Source organism: Amphiprion ocellaris, chromosome 6, assembly GCF_022539595.1.
Source record: "Amphiprion ocellaris isolate individual 3 ecotype Okinawa chromosome 6, ASM2253959v1, whole genome shotgun sequence".
NCBI classification, from domain to species: Eukaryota; Metazoa; Chordata; class Actinopteri; family Pomacentridae; genus Amphiprion; species Amphiprion ocellaris.
In genome coordinates this window covers 3,703,679-3,725,669 of record NC_072771.1, presented here as the reverse complement: position 1 = coordinate 3,725,669, position 21,991 = coordinate 3,703,679, and the positions used below count along the sequence as shown (strand labels likewise).

General features: G+C 35.9%; 1 protein-coding gene across 1 annotated transcript in view; it reads right to left on the bottom strand.

Moving 5' to 3' along the window:
* fras1 (Fraser extracellular matrix complex subunit 1) overlaps positions 1-21,991 on the bottom strand; it is a 263,784-nt gene that overhangs the window by 50,201 nt on the left and 191,592 nt on the right. Inside the window, exons 39-44 of the mRNA XM_055011340.1 lie at positions 16,516-16,706; positions 14,397-14,553; positions 11,756-12,019; positions 9,822-10,010; positions 7,522-7,641; positions 4,418-4,597 (exon numbers count right to left, since the gene is read on the bottom strand). Of these exons, the coding sequence (XP_054867315.1) occupies positions 4,418-4,597; positions 7,522-7,641; positions 9,822-10,010; positions 11,756-12,019; positions 14,397-14,553; positions 16,516-16,706 (1,101 nt within the window). The remainder of the gene's footprint in view (positions 1-4,417; positions 4,598-7,521; positions 7,642-9,821; positions 10,011-11,755; positions 12,020-14,396; positions 14,554-16,515; positions 16,707-21,991) is intronic.

Below are 21,991 nucleotides of genomic sequence, written 5' to 3'. Positions count from 1 at the left end.
TAATTATCACACACAGAACACACCTTCATGTGCATTATATGGATATACGGTGAATGAATCTGTGACTAATTCTGTTAAACTCACCAACATGACATCTGCCTCACATAAACAGCTGCCAGACTGAAGTCACACCTATTTATACACAACATTTAGTACAGCAGATAAAGAGATTTCCAGAAGAGAACAAGGTCAACAGTAGAAATATATTGTTAAATATGAAGGTCAAGACCATGAAATAAGATATATCATACAAATTTATTTTACTAATTTAAATACTATGGTTACAGAACCTGCAATATTTTATATAAATTTACTTGAATGATTTTAAATCAAGCTTAAGACCCTATAGTATTGCCTAATTCACCCGAATAATTCAAATATTACAGATTAGAACCTGAAATATTACATATTCTACTAATTTATCCTTAAATATTAGGGTCGAGACTCTAAAATATCTTTTAAAATTCAAATTTATCTAATAAGTTTTAACATTATAGTTAATGTTAAGCCCCTACAATATAGCATACTATGCACAATATTATATTTAAACATTGTAGTTAAGAACCTGCAATATTATATATTATAGAAATTTACACAACAAGTTTAAAAAAATGCTGAAAATACAAATTTACTGAACAATAACATTAATAACAATATTAGTTAAGGTTTGGATTCTACAGTATAGTATATTACCCATAATATTATATGTTACAGACATTTACCTGAATAAATCAAATATTACAGTTCAGAACAATATTGCAATATTTTTTATTTATATATATATATATATATATATATATATATATATATATATATATATATATATATATATAAAGAATCCTCTATATGACACACATTTTCTTAAGAATACTCTTAACATTTATCTTGAGAATATAAAGAGTGAATAAAATACTAACCTTCTCCTTACAACTCAACCTGTTTCTTACATTTCTGCACATTTGCATTCGCCACATCCTGCAGAGTTGTTTTATAAGAGCTCTGAAGCATTTCTCATAACGGACTGATTTTATTGAAGGTACAAAACACAAAAGTATATGTACTGCTTCTCTGGTATGACGTCCTTCAGCATGTTGGATTGGACAGTTTGAACAAGTGTCTGAAGGCCATGGACTAAGAGGACATTATCACTATAATCACTGAGTAGAACTTTAATAAATTCAACAAAAAACCCTCAAGAACAGCTTCTAAAGTGAATACTGGATTGAGATCAGGTGGTATGCTGGAGAAAAACTCTGAAGGTCAGTCAGTCAGTCAGTCTCTGTTTTCTGTGATAAAGAAGTTAAATTTCAGATTTGTATTTGTGTTACAAGGTTTGTAACACAAGGTTTGTAACTCACAACAAAAACTGACTTGAGAGTCAGTGTGGCTGTATTAATAAACATCTTCTACTAATACTAGATATGTTGGGGGTTTCTTTAACTCCTTGAACCTTCAATCAATCTTAATTTGCACTGTGAAAGTTCTATCTTATCTCAGTCCAAGTCTTGTCTTTTAGTGTTTTTATGTAGTACAGTCATTTTTATGTACATTTGCACATATTTTTAAAGTTCTTACCTCTATTATGTCAGTTTAATGTAAGTTATGTGTGTTTTGTGACATGTAAACTGCCGCTGCAACATCAGTCTATCCATCTAGCTACAGTATACATCTACCCTCTAACACTACATTTACCTTCTAACACTACATTTACCCCCTAACACCCTCTAAGACTACATTTACCCTCTAACACTACATTTACCATCTAATGCTGTATTTACCCTTGAAGACTACATTTACCCTCAAATACTACATTTACCTTCTAACACTACATTTACCCTCTAACCCTACATTTACCATCTAAGACCCTCTAAGACTACATTTACCTTCTAACACTACATTTACCCTCTAACCCTACATTTACCCTCTAATGCCCTCTAACACTACATTTACCCTCTAAGACTACATTTACCCTCTAAGACTACATTTACCCTCTAACACCCTCTAACACTACATTTACCCTCTAAGACCCTCTAAGACTACATTTACCCTCTGACACTACATTTAACCTCTGAGACGACATTTACCTTCTAACCCTACATTTACCTTCTAACACTACATTGACCCTCTAACACTCCATTTATCCTTCAAAACTACATTTACCCTCTAATGTTACATTTACCCTTGAAGAATACATTTACCCTCTAACACTACATTTACCTTATAACACTACATATACCCTCTAAAACTACATTTACCCTGCAAAACTACATTTACCCTGTAAGACTACATTTACCCTCTAACACTATATTTACCCTGTAAGACTACATTCACCCTCTAACACTACATTTCAAACAGTGTCCAACTGGAGCTTTACAACAAGGTTCATACTACCTATGTAGCATTAAAGATTGATAAAGATTAATGAACAGCTTCTTCCCATTGGATCAATGTTAATGCTCAGATCAATACAATAAAACCCTTAAAACTGTGTTTCTGAGTCAGTATCCTGTATTTTAGGTCTTACAACAGATAGTAGTCAATGAGGGGAGTCTCTGTTGACCTTTGGTTCTCTACTCGTCTGGTTCCTGCAGTTATTGGATAGTAATGACATGTTGTGTAGTAAATCCTCAGTGATTCAGAGGGTAAAACAGGAAAGTAAAACTCCTTGTACAACCTGAACAGACTGAGCTGTTAAAACTTCATGGATTTCTTGATGCTCCATCGCACCACGGATGCTGCAGCCAAATGTCTTTGTTGACTAATGGCAGCGTTAAGCTCCAGTAGTTTCTGTAATAACAAACTGAGGACGAGATGTTCGCCAGCTGTGCTTTGTTGACCTGAAACCACTTTATGATGAGGCTTATTAATATCTCAAAGATCGGCACTGGAGCTGATTAAGGCGTTTTTCAACTGAGCAGTATCAGCACCACCCAAAAACTCTTACATCTGCTGTCACACAGGAGTTATAAAAGGACAAGGCAATATGTGGCAGGATTAATTTTCTTAATCTGGTGACACAAATTGAACACAGTGAACATTTGTTCTGTGCTGAATTTGCTCTTTTAGACAATAAACGCATGATTTGACAAGTTACATAAGCCACTGTAATGTAATAATACTGTCTAAGTTGATTCCAGTTTGTTTTAAACTGATGAGTTCCAGTCGGAGGTCATTAAGAATCACAGAAGTCTTTGTCATGATGACCCTTTACTAGCTAAACCCCAACAATGCTAAGTGGTGGAACAACCAGGTACTACAGTTGATCCACAACACTTGAAATGTGCATTACCTCGGAAAATGGTGTTAGGAATTTGGAGATACCAAATATAAAATGACTTGGATCGGATATGGAGCCAAAAAATAAATAAAAAATGATTACGACATCCCTACCTTAAAAATAGGTTGAGGAGCTAAGCGTAGAGTCATGGTGTATTTTTGTCAAAAGGAGCCACTGTGATATTGGAACTCTGTCCTGGTCGACTCCAATTTGTCATGAACACAGTAGCTCTGATCGGAGGTCATTAAGCACCACAGAAGTCTTTGTCATGGTGTCCCTTTACTAGATAAAATGTCTCAACTCTCTACAGTATTAGACAGTACCAGACTTCACTTGGTGGAACAACCAGGTACTACAGCTGATCTATAATACATTTAATGACATCATGTTGAGCAAACAGGTCTTCTTTGTCTTTTGGAGCTTGTGGAGTCACAGTACATCCTAAAGTCTAACACTACATTTACCCTCCAACACTACATTTACCCTCTAACACTACATTCACCCTCTAATACTACATTTACCTTCTAACACTACATTTACCTTCTAACACTACATTTACCCTCTAACACTACATTTACCCTCTAATACTACATTTACCTTCTAACACTACATTTGCCCTCTAACACTACATTTACCCTCTAATACTACATTTACCTTCTATCACTACATTTACCTTCTATTGCTCCATTTACCTTCTATCGCTACATTTACCTTCTATCGCTACATTTACCTTGTAACGCTGCATTTACCCTCTAACACTACATTTACCCTCTAATACTACATTTACCTTCTAACAATACATTTACCCTCTAATACTACATTTACCTTCTAACACTACATTTACCTTCTAACGCTACATTTACCTTGTAATGCTGCATTTACCCTCTAACAGCTTAGTTTTCATGACGGATTGTTGCCGTTAAGGTTAGATCTTTGAAATGTTTGTGTTTTCAAATCGACAACTAACAGCAGCACTCTCAAATAAGTTAAATTTTAAGGCGTTAAGTTGTGTAGTTGTTGGTGGAGCTGCAGTACATTTCCTTTACATGTATCACAAACTTGATATTATTATGAATTTCGATTCCAAACACCTGAAACACAGGTTTGTTGTTGTAAAAACCTCTCTCCCTCCCCTCCTACCTGGATTGGCGGCATGCTCCAGGTGTCCTAAACTGGTCTGCTTGGTGATCCGGTAGATGAGGTCTCCCGGCTCACTGTCCTGGTCGCTGGCTGACAGCTGCAGCGTCGTCAGCTTCTTCGTGGTGTTCTCATCCAGAACCAGGCCTTTGTTCACCACCACGGACGGAGGAAGACGGTCCTCTGTGAAGGAAAAGAGGCGAAGATGTAGTAATAAAAACTTTGTCCTTTGTGGCAGAGTTTGTAAAAACAATTTGCCTGACAGGAGTCAATTTCTCATCCTGGTAAAAAAGGAAAAAGTAGCTGTAGAGCAGAAAGACTGATTCGGAGGGAGGAGATAAGGAATGACATGACTACAAGTGAAAAAACTAGAAAAGATTAAGTTGGCCGACTGCAGAAGAGCGAATATCAGGAGGTGTGAAAGAGCGATGTAAGTTTGGATTTAGTGACTGAGTGAAGGGCAGAGAAGTCATCGGAGGAAAGAAGATACAGCTTCACTGGAGTCACATCTGAGATAGAAAAAAGAATGGGAATAATACAGAACAAGATTAAAAAAGAAAGATATGAGAGAATCCGGATGCTGCTGAACCATGAGGGACGGACGATCCTTCAGATTCTGCATTCGAACTGCTGAACCACTGTTTGGCTGCTTCCCCAGAAAAGAAGAGCAGAAAAATTAAGTTTGGAGTGTTTTCAGAGAGCAGAGCTGACAGGAAAATATAACAAAGGAACCTCAAAATATGAACACATTTAGGAAAAAGTGGTTATTTACAGACAGACTTTTGATTATCTGTGATTAAAGCTATGATATTAAATGATGTAGGCTCCCTATATACAGCTGTGCACAAAAGTTTCTGTACATTTGTAAAGACCCTGTAGATTATGGTAGTCTAGAGTTCCCAATGACTCCTACAACTCTTGGTTCTTGAATAGATTTTTTTAAAGGTCTTTTATAAATATGGTAAAATCTGTTCGGTCAAAAATATACATACAGCAACTTCAGTTATCAATTTTGGTGATATAGAAAGGTGTGGTAATCAAGTATTCTTAGTTTCATGGTCTCTTAACTTCTTGGGAGTGGTTATGATTGACTACAGCTGGTGACTCCTCCAAGCCAATTTAAAAAAAGACTCATTTGATCCACTCTGACTGAAACACTACAGTGGGAAAGTCTGACGAGCTCAACAAAAATCTGAAAAAGCAAATCAATGACTTGAACAATTCAGGAAAGTCAATGGAGCCATTTCAAAGAAGCTTCAGGTCCAAAATCATCTGTTTGTCAGTATAAAGTTCATGATCTAGTTGTGTTACTGCCATGAAACTATCACCTGCTGCTGAGAGACGATTGGTCAGGATGATCAAGAATCATCAAAAAACTGTTCTTCCTCGAGAAGCAGAACCTTAAAGCTCCACCCAAGTTTGGTGCTGATCACATGGAAAAAGGAAAGACCTTCTGGAGGAAAGTTCTGAGGTCAGATGGAACAAAAAACTAAACAGCAATGTGTTTGGAGGAGAGAAGATGAGGCCTTCAAATCCAAGAACATCAAACCTACCATCAAGCATGGTGATGGCAGTACCATGGTCTGTGGGATAATGCTGCCACCACCATGCTTGGACCTGTGGACTGTGATTAAGACACAAATCAGTGTCAGGAAGCCAACAGATTTAGCTAAACTGTACAGATTATGTCAAAAATGTACTTTTTAGAAGGCTATGCCTTTAACCCCATGAACACCAAATGTACCATCAGGCATGATGGTGGCAGTATTTTGCGCTGTGGCATATACTGCCACCACCATGCTTGATTAAGACACAAATCATTGTCATAAAGCCAATGAATTTAGCTAAATTGTACAGATTCTGTCAAGAATTCTGGTTCTTCTGTTACTTTTTAGAAGGCGAGGCCTTTAACCCTAAGAACACCAAACCTACCATCAGGCATGGTGATGGTAGTATCATGGTCTGTGGCACAATATTGCCACCACCATGCTTGAACCTGTGGACTATGATTAAATCGGTGTCAGAAAGCCAACAGATTTAGCTAAACTGTACAGATTATGTTCAAATTGTGCTTCTTCTGGAGTGCATGTTACTTTTTAGAAGGTACTTTAACCCCAACCTACCATCAGGCATGACGGTGGCAGTATCATTGTCTGTGGGATAACACTGCCACCACTATGCTTGAACCAGTGGGCGGTTGTTCAGACACAAATCAGTGTCAAAAAGCCAACAGATGTAGCTAAACTGTACAGATTCTGTGAAGAATTCTGGTTCTTCTGTTATTTTTTAGAAGGTGAGGCCTTTAACCCCAAGAATAGCAAACCTACCATCAGGCACGGTGGTGGCAGTATCATGTTCTGTGGATGAAAAGTAAACACTGAAGATTATGAAGAAGGAGTGTTACCTCCACTTTCTTCAGGAAAATCTAAAATCCTCAGCCAGGTGATTGGATCTTTGACACAGTTGGATGTTTCAACAAGACAATGAGCCTCAACACTCATCAGACGTGGTAAAGAAATGGTTCAATCAGGCTAGAATGGAGGTTTTAGACAGGTATCCATGAAATGCTCTGACTTAAACCCATCAATAACCTGAACAAACAAGTCTGTTGCAACAAATTTAGCTGGAGGAGGCTAACAGGAGGGTCAACCAGAGGCTTGTAGACGGCTTCAAAAAGCAGCAAATTAAGATGAAAGGCATTTAACCAAACATTAGCATTGCTGTATGTATATTTTTGACCCAACAGCTTTTGCTATATTTCCAGAAGAGCTTTAATAAATCTATAAAAGAACCAAAATGCAGGATTGTTTTATGTGACAAAGATTCAGGTGCAGTTTAATTTATACATGCCTGGAATATATATGTAAAAGTAGAGGCTAACAAGCTGCCGAAGCTACTATTATTATTGCATATTTGCATTATTTATAAAGTCTATATAGTCTTTATAAAGGCTTCTACAGATAAAACTCTCCATAATTGGTATTCCGGCTGCGTCCGGTGTACACATCAGCAAGCACGCAGGATAAATCTGCAGTAATGGCCTTCTTCTACTCCGCCAAATGAAAGAACACTGGAGCTGTTTTTAGCGGCGGATGCAGGAAACCCACCAAGCACGCTGATGAAGAAGGACTGATCGATCAGCTTGTTGCCCTCCGGATCGACCAGGTTGAACTTGAACGACAGGCTGCCTCCCTTCTCGCCTTTCTCGTGGCTGAACTGCAGCAGACCTGGCGGATAAACACTCGGCGTCAGTCCAGAGTCTCGGCTACAAGCGCAACATTCACAAACTGACAGGAAAAATTAAACACAATCTACTGAAGTGGTTTAAAGAGCCCGTTTCAAGCACATTTACAAGTTTATAATCTCATCTTTAGAGATTACAAGAACATTTTTAAATGCGTCAATGGAAAAAAAATTATGGAGTTTCATTTTTGTAGTAGATTTGTGACTTTATGTGGATGTTTTGTGTTTTGTGGTCGTTTTCGCCTTTTTTGTGTCACTTTGTGGTCATTTTCTGTCTTTTTGTTGTTGTTTTGCATCTGTTGGTGAATGTTTTGTGACGTTTTATGGTGAATTTGTGTCTTTTCTTGGTTGAGTTGTGTCTTCTTGGTTGATTTGTGACTTTCTGTGTTGTGGTTGTTTTTTGTCTTTTGTGGGGTTTTTTGTCTTTTGTGGTTGTTTTCTGTCATTTTGTGGATTTTTTTGTATTTTAGTGGTTGTTTTCTGTCTTTTTGTGTGTCTCTGTGGTTGTGTATAACTTTTTATGTCACTGTGGTAAATCTATGACTTTGTATGGCTTTGTTTTTGTCTTTTGTGGTCATTTTCTGTCTTTTTATGGATGTTTTGCATCTCTGTGATTGTTTGGTAACTTATGATTTGTGTTCTTTGTGGACTGTTTTTTTTTTTTTTTGTCTTTTTGTTGTTTTGTGTCTCAGTTTTTGTTTTTTGAATTTTTGTTGATGATTTGTGACTTTTTTGGTCATTTTCTGTCTTAGTGTGGTCATTTTGTGTCTCATTATGGTTGATTTGTGACTTTTCACGCTTGTTTTGTATCTCTTTGTGGCTGTCTTATGTCTCTTTTTTGTTTTGCATCTCTTTGAGGTTGTTTTCTGTCTTTTGTGGTTGTTTTTTGTCTCTTTGTGGTTGTTCTTTGAATTTCTGTTGATGATTTGTGACTTTTGTAATCATTTTCTGTCTTATTGTGGTAGTTTTGTGTTGATTTGTGACTTGTTTTGTGTCTCTGTGGCTGTTTTCTGTCTTTTTATGGTTGTTTTGTTAATTTTCCTGGCTGATTTTTGACTTTTGTGTCTATTTGTGGCTGTTTTCTGTCTTCTGTGGTTGTTTTGTGAATTTTTATGACTGATATTTGACTTTTGTGTCTCTTTGTGGCGTTTTGTGGCTGTTTTCCGTCTTTTTGTAGTTGTTTTGTGTCTATTTGTGGTTATTTTCTGGTGTTTTGTGGCCATTTCTTGTCTTTTTGTAGTTGTTTTGTGTCTATGATTGTTTTCTGTCTTTTTTTCTGAATTTTTCTGGCAGATTTTTGACTTTTGTGTCTCTTGTATTTTTTTTTCTGTCTTTTGTGGTTGTTTTTTATCTCCTTTGTTTGTTTGATTTTTTGTTGATGATTTGTGACTTTTTGTGGTAATTTTCTGTCTTATTGTGATAGCTTCGTGTCTCATTATGGTTTATTTATGGCTTTTCATGGTTGTTTTGTGTCTCTTTGTGGCTGTTTTATGTCTCTTTATTGTTGCTATGTTTTTTTTTCCCGGTTGATTTTTGACTTTTGTGTCTCTGCGACTGTTTTCTGTCTTTTTGTTGTTGTTTGGTGTCACTTCGCAGTTGATTTGTGACTTGTGTCTTTTGCCATTTTCCATCCTCTTGTAGTTAATTTGTGGGTAGTTTGTGTTTGTGGTTGATTTCTGTCTCTTTGTGGTTGTTTTGTGTCTTTTTGAGGTTGATTTTTTGACTTCTTGTGTCTCTTTGTGGTCATTTTGAGTCTCTTTGTGGTTGATTTGGGTCTCTTGCTGGTAATTTGTCATTTTTTGGGGATAATTTATCATTTTTTGAGAATGATTTGTGTTGGCATCAACTTAGGCTTTGTAGGTTTGCAATTTTTTTTAAAAGCAGCTATCTGACACATTGAAGAAAGGGGGGAACCTCAAAAAGCCTTAAGACGCTGACAGCATTGTTTTCCCCCCAAAAACAAAGTGAAAGCTCTCTGGGAGAGTGTTGGTGAGGAGATGTGGGTGGAAGAAAACACTTTGAACATCTTTTCTCTTCATTAAAAGACAAAAATCTTTGAATGGAGAAGCAATGTCTTTAAAAAGCAAGTGAATTTATTTACTCAAACAGAACAGAGAAGAGTTTACTTCAACCCAGTGACAACTTTGAAAACCAGAGGTGTTACCTTTGTTGACGTCGTCCTGAGTGAAACTCTGAAGCGGACCTTTGACGGAAACTTTCTCCACTCGGCTGCTCTTGCTGAGCTGCAGTTTTCCAAATGGAGGGTCTTTGGTGAGGACGTATCGGAGCTTCAGGATGTCCGAGTCGATGTCGGTTCCCTTCAGGTTCTGCTCCGTGATCTTAGACGATGAACCTGCAGAAATGTATGTTTTATTTGTTCTTTTTAGCTCTTTGAATAGTTGTAACTTGCAGTCAGTTTATTTTTCTTCTCCATTCAGTACTAGAAGGTCAGAATTCAATGAACCCGTCAGTCTAAACATAAATGCAGCTCTACTAAAGCTGTTTACACCCACTGAAGGATTCTTGTTTCTATTCAAAATCTCTCCACTGTCTTTGTTTAGCAGATTTTTCACACTTTAAAAGACTCTGCTGAGATGTTTTATGATGAATTTAACTTTACAAGTTTATATTATAGAAAGTCCTGCACCTCTATGGAAACAGAACAACCACGAAAAAGTAGAGAGAATTTAGAAATTTCTTCTGTACTGTATGACACAGGTATAATGCCATGAATCATTAAAAACAGGGATTTTGATGAAGAAATTTAATGGGCAGACAATTGAAAATTCTGTATGTTTTCATAGTTCCTGGATCTAATAAACAAAATTGCCAAGCGCATGTTGAAGAACATTAACAAAACATTGTAAATTGTCAACAGAAAGCTGTAAAACTCAGCACAATACAACACAGTGTCATCCGCAGAAAGATACACATTACAGTCAGCTACTGTTATAAATTCATAACAGGACAGCACCCAATATATTAAAAAAAAAAAAATAATGATTTTTTTGTCACATAACTGTTGGTTGCAGCCAAGTCATTTATGGTTTTATGGTTGTGCAGAAAAGCGCTGAATTTTTAGTTTTTTATAGAATGTGGTTCGAGCAAGTGGCTTATATTTCACGATTTTAAGCAAAGGTTTGGATATTGTCTTGACGGAACCACACATCACACGTTTAGTTCATGGATTGATTTTTTGCTTTTGTTTTTACACTTTCTTGCTCTGATAGATGGTGTAATTTGGATGATTTTTAAAATGAAAGTATGCTTTTTGAACCTGTTGCTTGCTTCTTGGTTCAACTTGTTCCTCTGTTTACTGTTTTTGAGCCGTGCTGCATTTATTTTATTAATCAAATACATTTAACTTTCTTAATCTCTCTAATCAGTTTCCATACTTGTCTCCACTCACTCTAAACGCTGCCTGCAGTTCAGCTGAATAATTCCTGATGTATTTATCATGAAAAAGTTAGAATTATTTGATTATTAATTTTATTTAAAAAAATGGAATTGTAGATTTTTGTTTGTTGCAGAATGTGATTATAGTAAATTGTTTATTTTTCATGATATTAAGCAAAGACTGCACCTCTCTGCTCTGTTCAGCTGAATAGTCTCTGATGTTTTTATCATGACAAAGTTATTATGATTATTTATCTTTAAAAAAAAAAACATGGAATTGCAGATTTTTGTTTTTTTTTACAGAATCTGATTATAGCAAATAGTTTATTTTTCTTGATTTTAAGCACAACTTTGGTTAATTGTCTTTACAGAACCACACATCACACATGATTAGTTCGCGGACTGTTGGAAAGTAAAAAATCTACCATTTTTTCTGTTTTTACACTTTATTGCTCTCATAAATAGTATAATTTGGCAATTTTTAAAATTACACTTTTTAACACAAAACATTAGCTGCCACCTCTTTTGGTCAGTTCTTTTCAATGTTGTTCTGTCTTTTTGTGTGTAATTGTGTGTCTTGTTTGGTTGTCTTTTTTAAGCTACTTGTATGCCCTTTTAAATTGCCCCTTGGGGACAAATAAAGTTATTTAATTTTGAATTGAATTGAATTATATGATCAAAGCCTCCTTTCTGAAAGCTCACCTGCTGGGAGCTGCAGGCCTCTGTTGACGGTCATCCTCGGCCCTTCGCTCCTCCGGACATCCATGGTGAACTGCAGGCGGCCGGTGTGGGTGTAGATGCCGTCGGTGAGGGTGAAGCCCATCTCGTCGGCGCCGCCGCTGACGGTTTCTGGCGTGTAGACGAGCAGCTGGTCCAGAACGTCCTGGTAGGTGAAGGTGGATCCCTGAGTCAGAACCCGACCGTTCTCCAGCGGCTGAGAGTAGAACTGACGTCTGCGCAGTTTACCTGAAGGAGAGAAAAAATGTTAAATTCATTGATGGCGTTCCATGTCACAGACGAGGAGTTCAAGGAAAGTTGAAAATCTGAGTTCCTGACTCCAATAAATGTTGTAAATTTTGGTGATTTACTTTAAAGTGACATTTCAAACCCAAGGCTGATACAGAAGGAAATATGAGTTTCTATAGGTAGAATCAATTCTAAAATTCTTAAAAAAAAAAAAAAAAAAAAAAAGTTAGTTTTTTTGGCAAAATTTTAAAATGACACATGTAAAATGAAGCGATTTAGTTGAAATATCATGATTTTGAGGCTTTATTAAGTTAATTTTCCCAATTAAACTGCATGTCACAGATGAGTAGTTCAAAGACAGAAAGTTGAAAATTTGCTGATTTTTTTTTGTTTTTACGGTTTCTGGCTCTGATAAATGGTGTAATTTTGGTGATTTTCTTCAAGTAGAACACAATAATTAATCAGCTGAATGCATTAAAGACCTCATGGATGCATGATTTATCAATATTTCATCCATAGTGAGCAGTAACAGCAGAATCTCACCTCTAGACCTTTAATCAAATCATATAAATGATCAATTTTCCTCAATTGATCCACTTTCTACATTATTTCAACATAAATATTCACATTATAGCAACATAAACACTATATTTTTAAGTTTTTATGTTGTAAAACTTTGAAAATAACTTGCTTTAACATGGAAAAGATCATGTTTTAACAATACATTTTTCCCATGCCATAATTTAGAATCAAATAAATCAGATTTTTATTGAATTGTTACCAAGATGTGCGATAAAAGGAACATTTTTCTTGCATTAGTGCTAAAAACAGATGTCTCTTTGACAGACTTGCTGATAAATCACCTCCTAATCATAATTAGCATTTCTGCATTCAGCCGTTTCTTGTTGAGTCCATTTTTAGCAGCCTGATGGATTATTTTGGCCGTCTAGAGAGCCGGTTCCAGCAGCAGCGACGGTGTTTCCTGGAGCGTTTCAGCCTCCTGACGTCTTTATTCTGTCTCTGATAAATCTGAGGACGGGCCGTTAAAAAGACTCATCGTCCCGGCGGTCCAACACGGCGCTGGTTTTATGGCGCCGCTGCACTCGGCTGCTGCTTTATGGAGCTTTTACTGGGTTTGTTATGAAGAAGTAAAAGTCTGGAAGGTCGATGGGACCCAAAACAGAAACAAAGAGGCTGAAGAAAGAAGAAAATTGAGCTTTTAGGGGGAATAAGTGGGAAGATTGTTTCTAAAAGCAATTATCAAGACTGGAAATCCAGCAAAATTCATCTTATTGTTAAAAAAAAAAAAAAAAAAAAAAAAAAAAAGGGCTTTTCTAATTTTGCATCTCTCAATTCTTCTTTCTTTACTGGATTTTTCCTCCTGTAAACTTTGCTGAACTTGTGTGAAACTCTGCTGAGTAAGTGATAAATTCCTGTTTTTTTCTGGAAGTAATTCCTTTGAGCAGATTCTGGCCGACCGCAGAGAGAAAACTCAATTTGGAAACGGAGCAAAGACGTCAGGAAAACAGAGAGTTTGGAGTCCAGCTGATCTCAGAGTGAAGAATCGCTGTTTGTGTGTCCGAAGCAGAAAAATGTTTGTGTTCGTCTCCGTCGGGACAATTTATTATCAACAGGAAGGAAAGTCCTCGAATAAAACTCTGCTGGAGGCGATTTCAGTTTGTGGTGTCAGAGTTTGTGAGTATTTATGGGTTTATACTGTTAAAAAAGGAAAGAAAGAAAGAACAGCAAATGTACCAGAAAAAAATACGCTAAAAACAATAGGATACTGTACTGTACAAAAGCAGTAAAAAAAAAATTATAAATAAAAATAGAAAAAGATAAAATTATTAATTCATTAAAAGTAATAAATTATTAAATGAATATAAATTAAAAATGAATAAAACTGAGAAAATAACCGCAAATATCTGTAAGATAAATACAGTAAAACTTTAAATTTATGTTCAAACGCTGTAAAAAGATTAACCAAAAATTTGTAAAACCTTTTTACAGTTTTAGCCAGTGTATATATATATATATATATATATATATATATATATATATATATATATATATATATATATATATATATATATATATATATATATAAATAAAAAAAATTACCTTTACATTATTACCTAATATATGTATATATTTCTTTTAAATAAAAGCAAACATCTTTAAAATAGTGACTTTGTAAAAAATAGTGTTACTTAAGGTCAATAAAGAAGTAAAACTTTAACTTTATGATCAAACACAGTAAAGGGTTAACCAAAAATTTGGAAAACATTTTTACAGTTTTCGCCATTTTTTTAATGAATGTCTAAAAATGTATAAAGAAAACCCTCAACAGTCCATCTTTCTGGGCCTCTCTGCTCACCGTAGGAGGGAATCCTGATGATGGTGAAGAGGATCTCGTTCTCCGGAGTGTCCTGGTCCAGGACGCTGAGCGACGAGTTGGTGATGACAACGCCGGAGTTTTCCTCCACATGGATGCTGCTGACCGACACCAGCGGCTGTCTGTCCTCTTTGCTCTCCTGAAAACACACAAACTTTACCTGTTAACATCACAAACACATACTCCTGGATGGTTTAATCGCCGTAATAAAACCAACAAAACACCAGAGAGACTTCAGGGTCCTTCAGATCTTTCAGAACCTCGAGGAAAGACGACGACCTGCGTTCAGATTTGATGTTTTTTCTTATTAACACACACTTTATTCCCGACACACACACACACTTCATGGCTCAATGACGGCCTCATCAATCCAAGCCGACGCTAAAAACTGCCCTGAATGACGGATCTGGAGTTTGTTTACGCTGCAGATTAAACGGACTGAGACGGTTTTTCTTCCATGTACAGACGGAGGACGGAGGTTTAACAGCAGCTAATGAGTATTTCTATTGCTGTTTATACTTTAGATCATTTTTAAGATGAATTGGTTGCTATTTGTGGTCACAAAAAGTCAGAAAATGATGGAAAATGTCTCCACGATTGTCAGAAAATGGTGGAAATGGTCAGAAAGTGGTGGAAAATGTCAGAAAATGATGAAAAAACTCTCCAAGATTGTCAGAAAGTGGTGAAAATTGTCAAAAAAAACACTGGAAAAAAGTCAGAAAATGGTGAAAATGGTCAGAAAATGGTGAAAAAAGTCTCCAAGATTGTCAGAAAATAGTGAAGAATGTCAGAAAATGATGGAAAATGTCTGCAAGATTCTCAGAAAATAGTGAAAATGGTGAAAAATGTCAGAAAATGGTGGGAAATGGTGGGAAATGTCAGAATATGGTGAAAAATATTCAAAAAGACACACTTAAATGTCTTGTCACCCAAACATATTCAGTCTACTGTATTCCTATTTATGGTAATTAAGAATGTAACGCACAAAATTCCTTTTAAAATTTTTTTTTTAAGATTAACTGGTTGATTGTTTGAGCTGTAAAATGTCAGAAAATGGTAAAAAATGTCAACCAACTCCCCAAACGACATCCTTAAAGGTCCAAAAATATTTAGTTTATTGTCAGAAAAAGGAAGAAAAATCTAAAAATAGTGAATTACCAATAATTTGTTGTTAAATTAACACTTAAAAGCTCCTACATGAACCAATAACATGAAACTTAAGTTAATTTTTAGTCATTTATCAAACTTCATCATTATAGTAATTAAGAATTTAACACACAAAACTCCTTTTTTTAAGATTAATTGGTTCATTTTTTTCACTATAAAATGTTAGAAAATGGTGAAAAATGTCGATTAAAACTCCAAAATGACGTCTTTAAATGTCTTTGTCCACAAATTCCAAAAAAAAACTTTTTTTATTAAGCTTAATATTTATGCTGAATAGATTAGTAGATTAATTTATTAATAGATTGATTAAGATTTTTTGGGCTATAAAATGTCAGAAAATGGTGACAAATGCCAATTAAAGCCCCAAAGCGATGTCTTGTTTAGTCCACAAACCCAAAAATATTCAGTTTATTGTCAGAAAAAGAAGAAAAAAATTAAAATATTCATAATTAACAAGCTGGAATTACAGGATTTTGACTTATTTTTATTTTAAAAATCCCTCAAATTGATTAATTAATCATCAAAATAGTCGACAATTCAACAGCTGTAAATTCTTTTTTTAATCACAATTATTCCAACTAAAGTTAAGCAGAACAGCTGCAATAATCAATAATTCTTGATTTTTAGGTCATTTCATCTGATTTTCCAGAATTTACTCATTTTTCATTCATTTTTACAGACTTTTTCAGAACTTTAATGGATAATTTTCTTCACTTTAAGTTCTTGCGTCAATTAAATGTCAATATAATTTAGTTTTACAGTTTTCCATAGTTCTTATTTTATCATTTCTTTTTTATTTCACTGTCTTTTCTTTTCCTAAAACAGCTCACAGTGAGTAAAAATGCAGCTAAACTAAGAACCTGCTGGTGGTTTAGAGGGTTTAAAGGACTTTAATTAATTAAAAAACATAATTTAAGGTTTGAGAAGCCGTTACCTGGACGTCTATTTCCACACTGAAGGCTTCCGTCTGACTGTGTCCGTCGCTGATGTAGAGGCTGAACACGTCCTGCTTGGTCTTCGGTTTCTGGCTTCCGTCCTGGACGTAGAAGATGTGGTCGGACGTCAGGTCGTCCACGGAGAACGGGACGTCTGGGGTGATGATTCTGGAGCCTCCGACTGAACCTCCTGAAGGACCAGAGGGTGGAAATCAGCAGATATTAGATCCACCGTTCAGATTAAATGTGACTTTTTTATCACCTCCTCTTAAAACCTCATGAGTGCTGCTGTGAAAACATCCACTCGTCCTCGTCTCCAGCTGTGAGCTTCACATTAAAACAGCAGTTTAACGGAGCTTGTGTTCCTCTCAGGTGATCAACTGGTTACCAAACCATCACTGAGAACGTCTGACAGCACAACTAGACTTTATTTTACCACCAACCGGCCTATTTTTCATTTCATTTCAGCCTGAATTATAGTGCGGTTTGGAAGACTTTTACAAGTCCAAGCCCTGTTTGGCTGCAATGTACAGTATAAAATATAATAATATAATAATACTAATATATAATAGTGATGAAACACTACTGGAAAAAATGGAGGCTCTACATACAATGGATATTTTGCTATAAACATGTTTAATTTGTTTCTACATGGTTAAACGGGTTAAACACTGCCTGCAGTTCAGCCGAAAATTCCCTGATTTTTTGTCAAGAAACTGTTGGTCACATATACATGAATAATAGCTTCACGGTTACGCAAAAAAGAGCGTAAAATTTTTAGTCTTTTGCAGATTCTAGTTAATGTAAAGTGATAATTTTTGGGCAGATTTTTAAATGAGACATTTAGAAGGAAGCATTTCAGCTTGTCTCCTGTCTGCTCTGTTTAAACACTGCCTGCAGTTCAACCAAAAACGTCGAGAATTTTTGTCACGTGACTCTTGGCTGTATCTGCATGCATAATAATAATAATAATGGCTTCACAGTGCAAAATTTTTTGTTTTTTACAGATTGTGGTTAACACTAACTTTACTTTTGTTAGATTTTTAAATGAAACATTTTTAATTTAACTTTTTAAAATGTAATTAAACTCATCTCCTCTCTGCTCTGTTTAAACACTGCCTGCAGTTCAGCTGAAAACTTTCTGAATTTTCATCACGTGACTGTCGGTCGTATCTGCATGAATATGGCTTTAAAATTGGGCAAAAGAGCACAAAATTTTTAGGTTTTTACAGATTCTGATTAATGTAAACTGATAAGTTTTGGCAAATTTTTAAATGAGACATTTAGAAGAAGGGGCTGCACAGTGGTGTAGTGGTTAGCACTTTCGCCTTGCAGCTAGAAGATCTCTGGTTCACGTCCCGGCTTTCCCGGGATCTTTCTGCATGGAGTTTGCATGTTCTCCCTGTGCATGCGTGGGTTTTCTCCGGGTACTCCGGCTTCCTCCCACAGTCCAAAAATATGCTGAGGTTAATTGATCATTCTAAATTGCCCGTAGGTGTGAATGTGAGAGTGATTGTTTGTCTCTGTATGTAGCCCTGTGACAGACTGGTGACCTGTCTAGGGTGTCCCCTGCCTTCACCTGAGTCAGCTGGGATAGACTCCACCCCCCCATGACCCTAGTGAGGATTAAGCAGTGTATAGATAATGGATGGACATTTAGAAGAAAGTATTTAAGCTTTTCTCCTCTCTGCTCAGTTTAAACACTGCCTGCAGTTCAACCAAAAACTCCCTGAATTTTTGTCATGTGACTGTTGGTCTCAGCTGAGTCACTTATGTTTGTGCTTTTGTGATGATGAAGGCAGATTTTTAGTGTTTTTTTTTTTTTTTTTACAGAATTTGATTAGAGCAAACTTTCTATTTTTGGCAGTGTTTTTTACACAAGACCTCTTGGATTTGGTTCATTTTTCTCAGGGAAGCTACACATCACATGATTTGTTCAAGAACAGTCAGTATAAGATAAAGGTCTGAGACTAAACTTTAAAATACCAAGGTCATCGCTTATAACATCACACAGCAAAATGAGTCTTTTCCCACCAATGAATCCTTTTCTAAAACTTAATTTTAGCCAGATTTGCCGTGTAGTTTGGATACAGAATCAATGCAGAACTGAAAGCCTCATTTCAGCAGTTTTGGTACCAACTACCAGATATCCGGTACTGTGACATTCTTAATCTAGTTTTTTTGTCATTTTGGATTGAGGACGCTCATTAAATTTCATGCAAAGAGATTAAATAATTCAGTTTTTCAGTGTATTTTGTCCTTTGTGGCGTTTTTGGTGAACATCCGACAGCAAAATGAGCCTTTTCCCACCAACCGGCCCTTTCTTAAACACCACTTCACCCAGAATTTTCATTGACTTTTACAGTTTTTCATAGCTTTGGCTGTCATGACCCAGGCAGTTAAGGCAAGAATGAAAAAAAGATTCCAAATATGTAACTTTTTTAGGATTAAATTAATGACGAAGTAGAGATATTTTCATTGTGGCAGCTGGATACCATAGTAAAAATGCTCTGCTGCCATATAAAAGATGAATGCTTTGGTATTTTTTGCCACAATATTGTTTTAAACAACAGTAAAAATACAAAAAAAAAATTGAATTAGACATAGAATTTCAGTGGTTTTGGTACCGCCTAACAAATATCTGGTACTGTAACGTCCTTAATCTTCTTTTTTGTCATTTTGGATTGATGATGCTCATTAAACTTCATGCTAAGAGGTTAAGTAATTTCATTTTTTTTTTTTTTTTTTAAATTGGCTTTATTTAGGTGCAGTGAGAGAGAGACAGTAAACAGGGGAGAAGAGTTGGGGTAAGACATGCAGCAAAGGGCCGCTGTGTTGGGGACCAGCCCTGTACATGGGTCACCTGCTTAACGCGCTAAGCTATATGGGCGCCCCAAGTAATTTCATTTTTGAGTGTATTTTGTCCTTTGTGATGTTTTTGGTGAACATCCGATAGCAAAATTAGCTTTTTCCCAACAAACAGCCCTTTTTCAATTGAATTTTAGCCAGAATTGTCGTACAGTTTGGATGCAGAAATGATGGACGAAGAGACTTTTACAACTGGAAGCCTCGTTTGGTGGAAATGATTCAAAAATGGAACATTTTCAGGGTAAAAACTGAAATATGACGAGTTTTAAGGCTTAAATTATTGGTCTATTTATGATTTGTTTGCTTTTATCCATGTATCAAACAGTTGGACACAACAGTAGAAATGGTCTGCTACCATAAAAAAGATGAATGTTTTTGTATTTTTTGGCACAATATGGTTATAAACAACAGTGAAAATATAAAAAGACTTTGAATTAGACATAGAATTTCAGTGGTTTTTGTAACAAATAACTGGTACTGTGACATCTTTCATCTTGATATTTTGATATGTTGTTCATTAAACTTCATATTAATCCACTGAATAATTCAGTTTTTTGAGTATATTTTTGTCGTTTGTGGTGTTTTTGCAGAACATCCGACAGCAAAACGAGCCTTTTCCCAGCAATCTGCCCTTTTTTAAATCACTTCAGCTATAATTTTGGATGCAGAAACGGCTTTTCCGACTGGAAGCTGTGATGATGGGAGCTGGCAGCCTCGACGCTGAAGGAACGTCGCGTTGAATGCACAAAATCAACCTTGAAATCTCCAAAGTTTGAGCCAACGGAAGACGGATGGGTCCTCGGCGAGCTGAGTCAGGGCTCCGTCAGGAGGATTTTCTACGTGACGGAGACAAAACAGTAAATCACATCCCATCTGCATCGTCTGCCAGGGGAGAAGGGAGGCTCTTATCTGGGCAGGAACCCTCGGAGAATCCTAATCATGGGCTGGAGATCTCCTGCAGAAACGCCGCCCCGTTCTCTCATTTTTTTCTGTTTGTTCTGAGCAGATTTCTGACGACATCTCGCTGATTGAGGAAGATTAATGAACGCTGGGAGACGACAAACGAGCAGCGAAGTAAATGAGTTGTTCAGGCAGATAAAGAGCAGAGAGGCGGCCGTATTAATCTCAGAGCTGGGAGAAAAATACATCTAATAACTGCTTTTACTTTTCTTCATGCACCTTTAAATGCATCTGAGACTTTCCTGCTGTTCTAAGCAACATCTCGCTGAAAACTTTTTACCTCTAGAGGAATCTCACTTTGATTTAAGAGTACAAGCAAAATGAAATAAAATAAAAAGTCTGGAGAAACGTGTGCAGAAGTGATGTGACTCTAATAAAATAAATAAATGGATAAATGAGCAACACTGGGTGATTAATTTGCACAATTCTGCACAATCTGTTTCACTTAAAAAACATTAAATATTTCTAATTCTTATTACAATACCTCAGATATGGTGCACTTGTTTTCGTCTCCTCTCTGCTCTATTTAAACACTGCCTGCAGTTCAGCCGAAAACTCACTGAATTTTTGTCATGTCACTGTTGGTCTCATCTGGGTGAATAATGGCTTCACAGTTGTGCAAAAGAGCACAAAATTTTTTATTTTTTACAGATTCTGGTTAATGCAAACTGTTCACTTTTGTCAAATTTTTAAATTAGACATTTTTTGTAAAATTTTTATTTAAAAAATTGTAATTAAACTCGTCTCCTCTCTGCTGTTTAAACACTGCCTGCAGTTCAGCCGAGTCACTAATAGGTTCTCAGTTGCGTTTTGGAGTGCAGAGTTTTATTGATTTATTTAGAGAATCCACTACAACTGGTTTATTTATTTATTTATTTTTTTTACACAAGACTTGCAGAATAAAACGATTTTAATGAATTATCGCCACTTTTTCCCACCAGACAGACTTAGATATCATATAATTAGTTCAAGAAGCTTCAAAAAGTTGGAAATCCAACAATTATTTTCTATTTTTACAGATTTCTTTAAACCAGTGGGTTTTGGGAGCTCATAGGATTAAGGCAAGAAAGATTATTTTCATGGAACATAATTAAAAATATTTGACTTTGACATAGAGACATGAGTATTTCAGGTTAAATAAATGACCAGAGAGGGGTTTTTTTTTGGTATTTTTTCATATATTTTGATATTTATATATATTTTTTCCAATTTATCAGGCAGCAGAACACTCCTGTAGAAATGCCGTGCCATCAAAAACTTTCTTTTTGGAACAATATTGTTTTGAACAACTGTAATATCTTTTTTATTACTTTTTTTAAAAGTACAAAAGTGTCTTCTATACCAAAACAGTTATAGAAAATCATAGAATTTCAGTATTATTGGTACCAATTCCCAAATTTCTGCTATTGTGACATTTCTACCCCTTTTTTATTTGACATTTTGGATCATGAAACTTAATGCCGAGCCAATAATTATTCAGTTTTTGTCCTTTGTGGTATTTTTTCCTTAGCCTCCAGTGACAGAAGGTGTCGTACATTTCGATCTCGTAAAGACTTCTGAGACAAACATTTTTCCATATTTCCTCCTCCGAGGACGGTTAATATTCACTGTGATGTTTATGTAAATGCGGCTCTTTTGATATAAAGA